A 14,154-nucleotide genomic window follows, 5' to 3' on the forward strand; every position below is an offset into this window, starting at 1 on the left:
CTTATAAAATATATTAGAAATAATATTAAAACTATGTAAATTGTGTACATTTTCCTTCTTTTATTTTATATATATATATAAATTGCATTACACATGTATATAATATGTATGTTATAATGATAAATATTATATGTACTATATGTATATGTCTGAGACACATACAAAGCTATGCACTAATTAATCATCTTCGACAAAAATGCCAAGGCCAAGTAAGATTACTTGGGGTAGCCAATTTCAGTAAAATACCATGATTAGTTTTAAAGATATTCAGCACCATAAAATAGTCTTCTACCACCCCAACATATATATACCCCTTCATAATATTGTACCCCCACACACCAATGACTTTATTCTTTACAGAAAGAAAACAGACCAATACAGCCATATATACCTACAATCCCAAAGAAAATTATACGACAACACTACACATATCACACACCCCATCCCCACAGGAGCACCACACTTAATAATGTGCACTTTCCCTACAAATGCTTTAAGATAACTCTTACTGGCCTCACAGCATACCCAACCAAGGAGTATAACTCCTAACCTAATCCTCTGGCCCTTTTTCAAAGTAGCTGCTGACTAGTTGTTAATCCACCTCTGACAATAGAGAGCAGTCACCATATTCCCTTCCATATTGGCTAACTCTGATGAGCATAAGGTTATATAATCAGATTGTTACCTCCATTGTATTCCTTGCGCAAAACTAATTGTAAGATTAGTCATGATGGATATATAAAACTATACATTTTGGATTATATATATATATATATATATATATATATATATATATATATATATAAATAATATAAATTTGACATGGGTGAACGTTGTATTCTTTCTTGTCTTGAGGTTCACAGCCAAACAGCTGGGTGGATTTGCTTGAAAAATGGCACATATGTGGAGACTGGTACATAGATTGGAATGCGGTTTGTATTTGTTTCATAGCCCCCATAGTTACTGAGAAAATCGATTAAAACAATCTGCAGTGTGTGTGTGTGTGTGTGTGTGTGTGTCACTGAAGCCATTCGTGCATACATACATAACCACTCTCTTTCTCTGTCAATTACTCACTACAAAAACTGAATAAAAATTTCAGTTATCTCTCTCTCATATACACACACACCATCAACATTACTCTCTCTGTCTCTTCACACACACTCACAAAAACAATTCATATGCACACCACACATTGTCTCGCACACCCCATCAAACACACATGCACACATCAATTCTTCCGTCTCACACAACTTCAAAAGAACTTCACTCATACAACTGCGCTCTCGCTGTCTCTTTTACTTTCACACTGACTTCAAAAAATCCCCTTTTTTCCCGAACCACATATTAAAAAAATTTTTTTACTTGTCCGGGAATTGCTATTAGAGATAAAATCACAACAATTTGACTCGAGAGATAAACCAAACCACCTTGTGCTGACTGCAAAACTCCCACCAAATTATCCACAAAAACACACACACACATACATTTCGTATATCTTCTTTCAATTTCTGCTCTCTGATTAGACAAATGTCTAATACAATAGCTCTCAGCTACATTTTGTTCTCTAAAAAGGTACATCTATTTTTTCTATAAATGTATAACAATGACTTATTCCATACTTCTCCACTTAGCTTTTATTTTCACTTTTCTTAAATTGGATACATCTGCTATTAAGTTGCAGAACTTTGGCAGTACAGTTACAAATCATTTCTGCTTTACTTCTTACGTACAATTTCCCCGTAAATTCTTACAGCTTCATTTTTTAGTGATGACTGAAATGTCAAACATTTTCTAACTGTTAAAGCAATTCTTAACGTCAACTTCTTAATGCCTCTTCTATTTTTTCCTAGCCTCCATACTTTCTGAGAAAATCGATTAAAACTTTTTCTAATGCAAATCCCCTCTTTGTGCCACAATTAAAACAACCAGTTGCTCACACAGCAACAAGGGGACTACAGCCAAAACTTTCGCTATGCTGTCTCTCTTCTTTCACCTCTTTCTGGGGTTAATTATCTTCATCTTTAGTTAGTTTCTCCACGAGGCTCTGGCAGGGGATGGTGGCGAACCCTGCTGTACTCTTTCACCACAACTTTCTCTCACTCTTACTTCCTGTTTCTGTTGTGCCTGTAATTCAAAGGGTCAGCCTTGTCACACTGTGTCATGCTGAATATCTCCGAGAACTACGTTGAGGGTACACATGTCTGTGGAGTGCTCAGCCACTTGCCCGTTAATTTCACGAGCAGGCTGTTCCGTTGATCGGATCAACTGGAACCCTCGACGTCGTAAGCGACGGGGTGCCAACAACCTACCATGTAGAGGCCTGAACTTAATTTTCATTCACAGATTTGCATTTCAAAAATTTAACATAACCTTTTCCATAAATCAACTATCGTAAAAATTTTCTACCATAACCTCATATTTTCTATGTATGTGTGTGTACCTTAAAAGACGTGATTAGACAGAGGTCCAATAGAATAGTTCTCAGAAACAGACTACATACAAATTCTTTCTTCACAACTCCTGAAGCTGTTTTCTGCAAAGATATTTTGGAAAGACTTCTGCCACCTTTTCTCCCAAATTTGTTTATTTAAAATTTTTTTTTGCCAAAAATCCCTGTTTTCGGATACGGAGGTTTGGGAAAATTGCCAAAAATCAGCATTGTGAAATTTTTTTCCCCACCTTCCCTGCAACTTCTTCAATTTTGAATTTTTTCCCCAACACTAACCCTAAAACCCTAGCCCTAACCCTAACTCTAAAATCCTAACCCTAAATCCGTAACCTTAAGTACAGAAATGTTTTGAAATTTTTGTCTGGATCATAATGTCCGTATTTTTCCGCATATTTAGAGAAAAAAAATTCTGAAAAAAAATTTCTGAAAAAAGTTTAAAATGAAGGAAATGGGGGTGGGGGTAATTTAGAAATGTCGATTTTTGCCAATTTTTTTGCAGATACGTATTCCCCGTAGCTGAAAAGGGGGGTTTCTGTAAGAAAAAGAAAATTTTAAGAAAGGGTAGTTGGGGGGGGGGGGGGCGAAGCTGTTTTCTGACAGGTAGGGGAGGAAATTTTCATACAACTGGAGGCTCCAATCGAAACGGGACCCGAAATGATAAGGTTGAAAAACGCTGTTATAGATTATGCCTAACCGAAAACGATCACAGCCACATCATCCAAACAGACCTAATGAAACCGGGATTAGCTGCTAGTATATATATATATATATATATATATATATATATATATATATATAAAATATATAATTTAGAGAAAGAAACCACAATTATTTAATTCATCCAAGAAAATCCACAATCACTTACAGAAAAATTTAATAAGCAAATACACTAAAAAGACCTATAATAAAAATAAAAAAGTACAAAGTAATAAATATTAAAATAGTAAAAATGACTACACATGTTTCATAACCATATTTTCAAATAGAAAATTAAAAAATCAAATATAAAATCAAATCGATTCAAAAATATAATAATAATAATAAAATCAATGTATATATATCGACTAACAATAATTATCATATGAATTTATATAAAAATACTTATTTTACCAATAAATGAAAGAAAAACATTTAACAATATTACTGAAAATAAATGCAATACTTATCTTATCCAAGCTTTAGTTTAAACTAAAATTTTAAATGTTATACTTTTAACTTAGTGATTATTAGAGTTAAGTCGAGTGAAAATATGGGGTAAATAAAAGTAATAGAACAAAGAGATATATAAATAGGTATTTAAGTTTTTTTTATAAAAGTGAAATGTATTTTAGCTGCAATCATAATAAAAAATTAACAGCTAAAATACATTTCACTTTTATAAAAAAAACTTAAATACATATTTATATATCTCTTTGTTCTATTACTTTTATTTACCCCATATTTTCACTCGACTTAACTCTAATAATCACTAAGTTAAAAGTATAACATTTAAAATTTTAGTTTAAACTAAAGCTTGGATAAGATAAGTATTGCATTTATTTTCAGTAATATTGTTAAATGTTTTTCTTTCATTTATTGGTAAAATAAGTATTTTTATATAAATTCATATGATAATTATTGTTAGTCGATATATATACATTCATTTTATCATTATTATTGTATTTTGACCTGATGATTAGCTATATTTTTGAATAGAATTGATTTTTGGTCGATTTATTTTGAATCGATTTGATTTTTTATTTGATTTTTTAATTTTCTATTTGAAAATATGGTTATGAAATACGTGTAGTCATTTTACTATTTTAATATTTATTACTTTGTACTTTTTTGATTTTTATTATAGATGTTTTTAGTGTATTTACTTATTAAATTTTTCTATAAGTGATTGTGGATTTTCTTGGATGAATTAAATAATTGTGGTATCTTTCTCTAAATTATATATTTTATATATTATATATTGTGAAATTTAATTTAATTTTGATAAATTAAATTGAATTCTTCCCTGTAAATTTGGAATTTTTTCCCTAATATATATATATATATATATATATATATATATATATATATATATATATGTTAACTAGTGTAAGTTGATGAACAGGAGATAAACAGAAAACAAACAGTATGATACTCAAATATTTGCTGGTATATTATAACATTTATGCTTCCATGGACTAACAGGAAATGATGATATCCTGTTCATTTCTGACATTTACATTTAATACAGAAATATTTTATGCAACAAAATTAGCTTACTGAAAAAGATATTTAACTTATGTATCATAAAATATAAAAATATTTTGTTATGAATACTTTTTCATGTCTTTGAAATTATATAATAGATTAATTTAGGAAACAGAAATATAACATTCTATACACTTCTTGTTGTATTTAAGTAACTTTTTTATAAAAAAATTATATGTAGTGGTAACTGAATGACCTTTACTCATGATGTACATTCAAAACTATTATCTAATGAGAAAAAGCATTTTTATCCCATTACAAACATGATAAATCTACCAAAGCATTAATTTGTGATGTGGGTTCTACTTCTACTTGATATTTACTTTCCTTTTACTTTTTGTTAAGTTTTGTGTATGTACATAGTTGACGTAGATAAATATATTAAGTGATTCATACTCTGAAATAAAGAGAGGTTACTTACCCGAAGGAGGTTATTACTGAGTGTGAGAACCTCAAGCTTTTGTAGATCTTGAATATCTTCAGGAATCTTGGATAGTTGATTTGTACCTAGATTTAATTCTACCATATTTAACCAAGTTCCAATGTCTGAATATGCAGAAAGAATAAAATAATTTAATTTTAAAATATCATTAATTAATAAAATAAATGTTAAGAATAAATTGTGATTATAAAACTTACCCAAAGGTAATGATGTTAACTGATTGTCTTTCATATTGAGCTTTGTCAAATATTGGGCCCGAGAAAATATACCATAAGGAATTTTGTTTATTTGATTCTGTTCCAGGTTGATTGACTAAAATAAAAAAAAAATTATGTTATAATAATGAATAAAAACGTTTTTGAAACAAATTAAATATTTCTATTGACACTGTCAAAGTACTTGCAGCAGCTTAGGTGGTAGACTTAATCCATCACCTAGTTTAAACCACTTGGTTCTTGGGTGCATTTAGTAGAGTTAACTCTTTCCATACACAGAGTCAAGTTCAAAAGTGTTTTGCTAGTAAAAGTCAGTATGATGAAGATGCTATATTTCACAAAAGAACTGACAAAGACCGGCAATATGCAGTACTACAGAAGATCTGTAAGATCTGTCCACCTGCAATAAAACATCCTCTAACACAAGGGTAGTGTTTAAGAAGCATAGCAGAATCATTAGCACACTAGGCAAAGTGTTTAATCGCGATTAAACACTTTGCCTGTGGAAGCTCAAGGATCCTTCAAATGGGCAGAAATTTAAAGATGCCCTCAATGAGATTTATGATGAGAAGGAGGGAGAGATAGAGACATATGATATAGAAGACAACTGGAGGTCCCTAAGGGATAATCTACTAAGGGCAACAGACCAAATCTGTGGTTGGAGCAAAGTTCCTGCCAGACCAAGAGTGACATGGTGGTGGAACAGTGATGTTGACAGGGCCATAAAAGAGAAAAGATGGGGTGGTGACAAAGAATCTTATCAGAAAGCTAAAAAGGAGGCTAGACATCAAGTCAATCTAGCTAGAGTAGAAACAGAAAAGAAGAGATTTGCCAAAGTCCTACAGCATGAAGATCAGAGATTTCAAGTGTTCCAGATTGCCAGACAGTGTGTCAGTGATAATCAGGATATTGTAGGAGAGAAATGTGTATGGACAGATAATGGTATGCTTGCAGTCAATGAGATGAAGGGAGTCTCTCTCATGTGAGCCCAACAGAGGGACTAACTATCTTAGTGAACAGCAATATGGTAGACAAAGCAGTTAAAAACATGAAAACTGGGAAAACCCTTGGTCCATCAGGAATCACAGCGGAGATGCTCAAAATATCTGGTAAGGTAGGACACAAGCTGGTCACCACATAGTTAATCAGGTCATTCAGGAAGATGTAATACCCAGAGACTGGCATAACAGCATAACTGTTAGCTGCTACAAGGGTAAGGGTAATGTGTTAAATAAAAGCAACTATAGAGGCGTCTAACTCCTGGATCAAGTGATGGAAATTACAGAGAGAGTTACTGCCCAATTAATTAGGAGTACAATTAGGCTAGACAAATTGCAGTTTGGCTTTGTCCAGGGAAGAAGTGCTACTGACACTATTTTCATAGTCAGGCAACTGCAAGAGAAGTACTTAGCAAAGAATAAACCATTATACCTAGCATTTGTTGATCTAGAGAAAGCCTTCAATAGAGTGCTCCGCTGTGTGATATAATGGGCTCTGAAGAGGCTAGGGATAGACAAGTGGCTGGTGAAAAGCTGTACAGGCCATGTACAAAGACACTGTCAGTAAGGTGAAAGTTAACCATGAGTACAGTGAAGAATTTGATATACAGGTAGGGGTTCATCAAGGCTCAATCCTTAGTCTCCTCCATTTCATTACTGTCCACCAGGCCATAACAGGAATTTGAGACTGGCAGCCCCGGGGAACTACTATATGCTGATTCCATATCAGAGCAAGACAAAAAATTCCAGGTGTGGAAGCAAAACCTCTAATGTAAGGGCTTTAAGGTTAGTTTAGTAAAAACTAAGGTCCTAATAAGCAAGAAAACTGTTTGATTTGCAGGAAAGGTGTAGTCAGGAACACCATACAGTGTACCCAGTGCAAGCTATGAATACACAAGAGGTGCAGTGGGTTAATTGGAAGGTTATCACAGAAGATAGTTTTCATATGTGGAAGATGCAAAGGATGCATAAAAACCTTTGGGACCCGGGAAATTGATTCTCTCAAAAGTCCTGGTGGCTCATTAGAGGTAGTAGATAATTTCTGCTACTTAGGGGACCAGATTAGTAGTAGGGGAGGATGCATGGAGAATGTGACAGCTAGAATAAGAATAGGATGGAGAAAATTCAGAGAGCTGTTACTTCTTTTGGCCATGAAAGGTTTCTCTCTCTGAGTGAAAGAAGATTGTATGATGCATGAATATGGACAGCAATTCTACATGGTAATGTAGGGGATATGTGAAAGTTAGAAAGGAAAGAAGTTAGTAAGTGTACATGTTTGATAGAGCGCCAGTGTTCTGAGAGAGAAGTTAAGCATAAGAGGAATTTATTGCTGTGCAGATGGATGTCAATATCTGCATAAAGAAGTGCTGATTTCTCAAAGTAGATGGAACACGTGGAAGTGGGAGACCCAGGAAGACATGGGATGACATACTGAAGAACAACCTCAGGAAGCTAAACCTTTCAAGCGAGATGACAAAGGACCAGGATACCTGATGCCTGGCCATACTCAAGAAGACCCACACCCACAGCAGAAGTGTTAAGACCAATCCTACTGGTGATATAATGCACTTGTGACAGTGCCACGTAAAAGTAGCCTTGTGGTGCCACATAAAGGTGCCCATGTGGTGCCACGTAGAAGTGCCCATGCAATGCCACGTAAAAGTGCTTGTGGAGTGCCATGTGAAAACCCCTAACATACTCTGTAAAGAAATTGGTATTATGAAGGGCATTCAGCCATAGAAACTATGCGAAATCAGACTGGAATCTGGTGGAGCTCCCTAGCTTGCCAACTCTGGTCAAGCTGTACAACCCATGCCAGCATGGACAACAGATGTTAAATGAAGATGACGATATATATACATATATGTGTGTGTGTGTGTGTGTGTGTGTGTGTATATATATATATATATATATATATATATATATATATATATATATCAAATGTGAATGTATGTCTGTGTGTGTGTTTGTGTCTGTCTGTCTGTCTGTGTGAATCCCTAAAACTCCAGAACTACACAACCAATTTCATTCAAATTTTACACATGCCTTACTTAGGGTCCCGGTTCTGTTTTAGTCAAAAGACATTTTCAACTTATTCCATAGTTCGAGCCCACAGCAACATAATAACTCATCCACTATTTAAGTATTACGTGTCAAAAGTGAAATAAAAACACTCATGTCAAATACTTTCACTTTAAAAATGAAACTTTTCTACTATTTCAGTATCAAAACTGAGACAATCACATTTCGATACTGTAATGACAGATACTTTCACTTTAATGGTTTCATTTTCATACTGTATCTACTACAGTGAAACTATACTCTCACATATATACAGGCATACATACATATATACATGCATATATATATATATATATATATATATATATATATATATATAGAGAGAGAGAGAGAGAGAGAGAGAGATGTATATGTATACATGTATACATATAGATGTATATGTACACGTATATGTATAGATATATATATATAGATATAGATCTATATGCATACATGTATATGTATACATATGTGTAGATGTATATATATAGATGTACATGTAATATGTACACATATATACGTGCATACAGATATCTATACATATATACACCCACACACAAATTAGTCATTTGTTTTTTTATCCAAAACTAAGTCAAAAGTACTGAATGGATCTTTATAAAATTTGGAAATTATATTCTATGCATAACGGCCATGAAAATTCATATATTTTTCATGTTGATGAAATTTTAACCATGCACATTACACACAAATAAAGTAATATTTCTCAAATTTTTTCTTCTTAGAAGTTACAAAGACCCCTTCATGGGGACTTCACACCCACAATTTAGTCATTTTTCCTAAGCAAAGACGAATACAGTTGTACTATTTGAACCTATAGGGTCACCCGAACATAACAGATGCGCATTATTTGTAATTCAACGGTACAACAGTGTAAGACTATCCTTTCAGATATACTTACATTGTGATTTCTGCAATGTGGTGCATAAATTGTCAAGTAAATGAGACGCATCTTTGCCTCCACTGATTCTCTTGCAAAGTGATGAGTAAAATTATTTCGTTGCAGACCTCCTTTGAGTCTTTTTATTATCACTGAGTCACACATAGTCCCCACTTGGTAACATTGATTTCAAGGCCTTCCCAGATGAGTGACTCATTGTTCAAAGATATTTATTGATTGTAAATTTTTTCTGCCCAGTTACCTATCGGTATAGTGGTCATTTGCAAACTCCAGAGGCGACACTTTCATTTCCCTTTACTCCAAACATCACACGTTGTTATTTTAATTTTGGTCATGCCCTTCCAATTGCTATACATCTGTAATGCATCTTACAGCTGTGCCTGTCACCTGTATGGTGAGGAATCCTACATTAGGGAGTAGTAACAACTATGCTAGGGTGGCCGACTGATTATCGTGATCATTCGTCTTTTGGTTTCCTGTAGCTTTGCTCTCTTTTAAAAACCCAGTGAACATACATATATTTCCTATTTCAAAGAAATTCAAACAATACATATTAGACCCAAGTTAAAAACATTCCCAACAATTCAACTTCTCTGGATGACATTAACACACCCACCCCCAATAGGGGCCTTAACTCCCACATTTTACAGTTCCATGAGCTCCATTTTTCAGGAGCAAAGTCCTTTTTACAGGGTCGATAATACTGGAATTTTGGAATGTGCGCATAAATATCAGATATATAAAGATGAGAATGTGTTTGTGTGAATCCCTAAAACTCGACAACTACACAACCAATTTCATTCCAAATTAACACATGCCTTACTTAGGGTCCATGTAGTGTCTTAGGCCAAAAAATTTTAAACTTCTTGCATAGTTTGAGCCCACAGCAATATCATATCTCCTCCACTATTTCAGTATAATGTGCCAAAAGTGAAACAATAACGTCACTCCACTGTAATGTCAGATACTTTCACTTTAACACTGAAACTATTCCACTATTTCAGTATTACGTGTCAAAAGTGAAACAATAACATGTCACTACTGTAATTTCAAATACTTTCACTTTAATACTTTCAATTTCATACTGAAACTATTAAAGTGAAACTATACTCTCATATATACAGGCATACTATAAGACCCAAGTTAAAAACATTCCCAACAATTCAACTTCTCTGGTTGACATTAACACACCCACCCCCAATAGGGGCCTTCATTCCCACATTTTAGAGCTCCATGTGCTCCATTTTTCAGGAGCAAAATCCTTTTTACAGGTTCTAGAAGACTGAAATTTTGGAATATGCGCATAAAGATCAATAGTATGGGATACATGTCTCATGATTAGAATTTTTAGGGTGTGTAAAGAGGGAAAGAACCCTCATGTGCAATTTTGATGAAATTTGAATCATATGTATTCCAGTTCCTTACAGAAAATATAAGAGAAAAGTCTCATCCTTCAACTGCATGTAACACGGGCAACGCTGGGTATGTCTGCTAGTATGTATATATATATATATATATATATATATATATATATATATATATAGGTTGTCCCAAAATTAAGGCAACCGAAGTTTGGGGCTTTAATAACTATCAATAAATGTGATAATATATGAAAATTCTACATCATTATAAAAGCTTACTGTGTCTTCTTTTTGCTTCAGACTAAATTAATTCAGATTTATAAATTAGATAATAGATTGAAATATAATCATAAAAAGCTTCAAATTAATCAAATAACAATCTGGAAAATTGTCAAGAAATTTCAAGAGACTTGTTCTGCCACTGATTGACCTGGATGTGACCAAAAAAGAAGTGTGTGGACCTCTCTGCTTATCCAAAGTATTAGAGAAAAGATACAGTGAAATCCTTGTCGTTCTGTCAGAAAACTAGCTGCCACAACAAAAACAAGCTGAACACCAATGTATCAAGTACTGAAGGATTATCTCAGGACCCACCCCTACAAGATTATCTGCTGTCATGAGCTAACGCAAATTATAATGCTATAAGACTGGAGAGAAGTCATTTTATCCTCCATCAAATTGCTGAAGGCATACTGCCCAGCCTGGTGTTCACTGATGAAAAGAAATTTGACATTGGACAGTAAACCACCAGAATGACCAACTTTGGATGTATCTGGCTCCGTCGAGGGTAGACTCATAAATCAATGTCAAAATCCACAGTCAGTTATGGCTTGGGCAGCTGTGACAGCCACTGGAAGGTCTACCCTCATTTTTGTGCCCTTGGGTGTTAAAATCAACACCCAGCAATATACTAGGAACATTCTGGAAACTGAGCTGTTTCTATGGGTGAATGAGCACTTTGAAGGTACACCTTGAAGCCTTCTACAAGACTCAGCACCATCCCACAGCTCCAAACAGATACAATGCTGGATTCAGAAAAACATTCCGTCATTCATAAGCAAATGCATGGCCCTCAAGAAGCCCCAATTTCAATCTGTTAGATATTTCTGTTTGGTCCATTTTGGAGCAAACATTTCTCATGCTTTGCTTGATGCTCTGAAGGCAAAACTGCACCAGGAATGGACTTTCATTCTGCAAGAATAACTGCCTGCTGCATGTATAGCATTCACACCTAGACTTAAGGCTGTGATTTGAAACAGAGGCAGTCATATTTTCCATTCTTCCTGAGTGTTAAACTAATACACTTGCTTTTTGTTCTTTCATCAGTCTTAGTCTTTTGTTTCCACAAATTTGAACTATATAATATATATATATATATATATATATATATGAATAAAATTTTTAGTAGATTAAAAGTGCAGTACATTATTTACATTAAAAAAACTGTTGAAGAAAGGGAAGTTACTTTAATAGATGTGGAAAAAGAAATTAAAGTAGAAGATAAAAGATATAAAAATACAACCACGTAAAGATAGAAATCTTCGTTCATGAAATCTACATATGTACACATGTATATATACACATACATACACACAAACATACTCACATGCACATATACATATATATACATGCACACACATACACATGCATACATGCACATGTATATGTACCTATGCATGCATTATTATGCTCATATACTGATCTCTACATGCACATGCATATACATGTATAGAAACACATATACACATAAATATGAAAATACATACACACGCACATATATAAGTATATATAACTTCATATTCACAAAGCAAAAAGTTTCCATTTATCTTAGAACTTCTATAAATAAAAATACTCATATAAACACGTGTATGACAATCACTCTTAAGCAAGCGGATATAGTCTTACATTCATATATATACATACATTTGTACATATATACACATGCACACATATATACATCTGATATATGCTTATGCATACAAATACATATAAAAATATATAAGAAATGCTAACCCACATGAAAGGCCTGTACATGGACACAATATAAAAAGCAGGTTCTATCTGTGATCTTGAGGGGCCCAAAAACACAAGTATTTTGTCATATGTGGACATGACCCAAAAAGTTCAGTTCTTGAATTTAGACATGTAGCGGGGTCTAAAGAACTTTTCTAGCTGAGCCACCTTTCCATACTGCAAAGACAGCACTTTCCACTACCATTGATGTAAGGCTTACACTTGGCGAAGATCTTCCAGTGAACCTTATAGCTGATAACTTGTTCTTTTAAAGACCATATATAACTGGATAATTTGGTCGTTTTTTCTTTTATCCCAGTGTCTGAAGCTTAAGGTGTGATTATTGAACCTGGCTTTAAAATTTCCCTCTGTGAGACCCACATATTTCTTTGATAAAACTGTGGGATCTATTTCAAAACGGGGGCACCAGTATTTTCTTAACGAAACACTAACGAAACACTTTGAAACTTGGGACACTGGTAGAATGTGTCATATAAAACATCTTTTACTCTTAGTCTTCTTAACAAAAAAATGTACATCGCAAGTTATTCCATGTTAAAGTTGTCGTATTTCTGTAATTTCAACCAATCACTGACGTCTATTCAGCTGAATAGAGTTACTGCTAGGCGGTCATAAAAATGTTATTCCCTGTGACATATTTCATCTGGTTTAATCGTAATTTATACGCCTATATTGTTTCTATAATAAATTACGCTGTACTTATCTATGTGTGTAACAATTTTAGAGTTCGGATTCTAGAGTTAGGGTTAGTTTTAGGGTTAGGGTTACGGTTAACAGTCTAGTTAGGGTTAGGGTTAGGGGATTAATACGATATACACCGTTACAGCGCTAACTGTTTCCAACTGAATAGACGTCAGTGATTAGTAGAAATTATCCAAATAAGACAATTTTTTACATGAAATAAATTCGAATACAAAATTTTTTTCTGTTCTATAACACAAAATAGATAAGTATACGAAGTTTGAAAGTCTTTCGGTACCAAAAACACTACATAAAACATAAATGAAAACTGGTGCCCCCGTTTTAAAATAGATCCAAACTGTGTCCTTAGCAGTCATAGAATCTACGGTGGCTTCATAAATGATGGTCTCGGTCATGCAAGCTTCATTTAGCAGGCACAAGTCTTTATGTCTGCAGGAACAGCCGGCTTCATGTTGTTGTTTTTATGGATTGTGTGTAATTATATTTGTTTTAATTTGTGGTTGAACGAAAACTAATTTTTACCTTATGCCTATTAAAGAGCTTCCTAACTTATGATTAATTGGAAAATGCCTATCTATAAGTGATAAAAAATATCTACCTATATTAAAGGTCACTTTGGGGGAGTGATAATCATCTGGTTCACACACCCTTATATTTTTATATGTATTTGTATGTATAAGCACATATCAGATGTGTATGTGTGTGTATGTGTATATATGTATGAAT

The 14,154-nt window shown here is 33.7% G+C and overlaps 1 protein-coding gene across 1 annotated transcript in view; it reads right to left on the minus strand.

Moving 5' to 3' along the window:
• The window catches only part of LOC106873751 (uncharacterized), a 524,930-nt gene that overhangs the window by 154,105 nt on the left and 356,671 nt on the right, over positions 1 to 14,154 (minus strand). Inside the window, exons 12-13 of the mRNA XM_089363355.1 lie at positions 5,336 to 5,450; positions 5,118 to 5,242 (exon numbers count right to left, since the gene is read on the minus strand). Coding sequence (XP_089219481.1) covers positions 5,118 to 5,242; positions 5,336 to 5,450 — 240 coding nt within the window. The remainder of the gene's footprint in view (positions 1 to 5,117; positions 5,243 to 5,335; positions 5,451 to 14,154) is intronic.

This window comes from Octopus bimaculoides, chromosome 15, assembly GCF_046866305.1.
Source record: "Octopus bimaculoides isolate indiv1 chromosome 15, ASM4686630v1, whole genome shotgun sequence".
In the NCBI taxonomy this organism is placed as follows: Eukaryota; Metazoa; Mollusca; class Cephalopoda; order Octopoda; family Octopodidae; genus Octopus; species Octopus bimaculoides.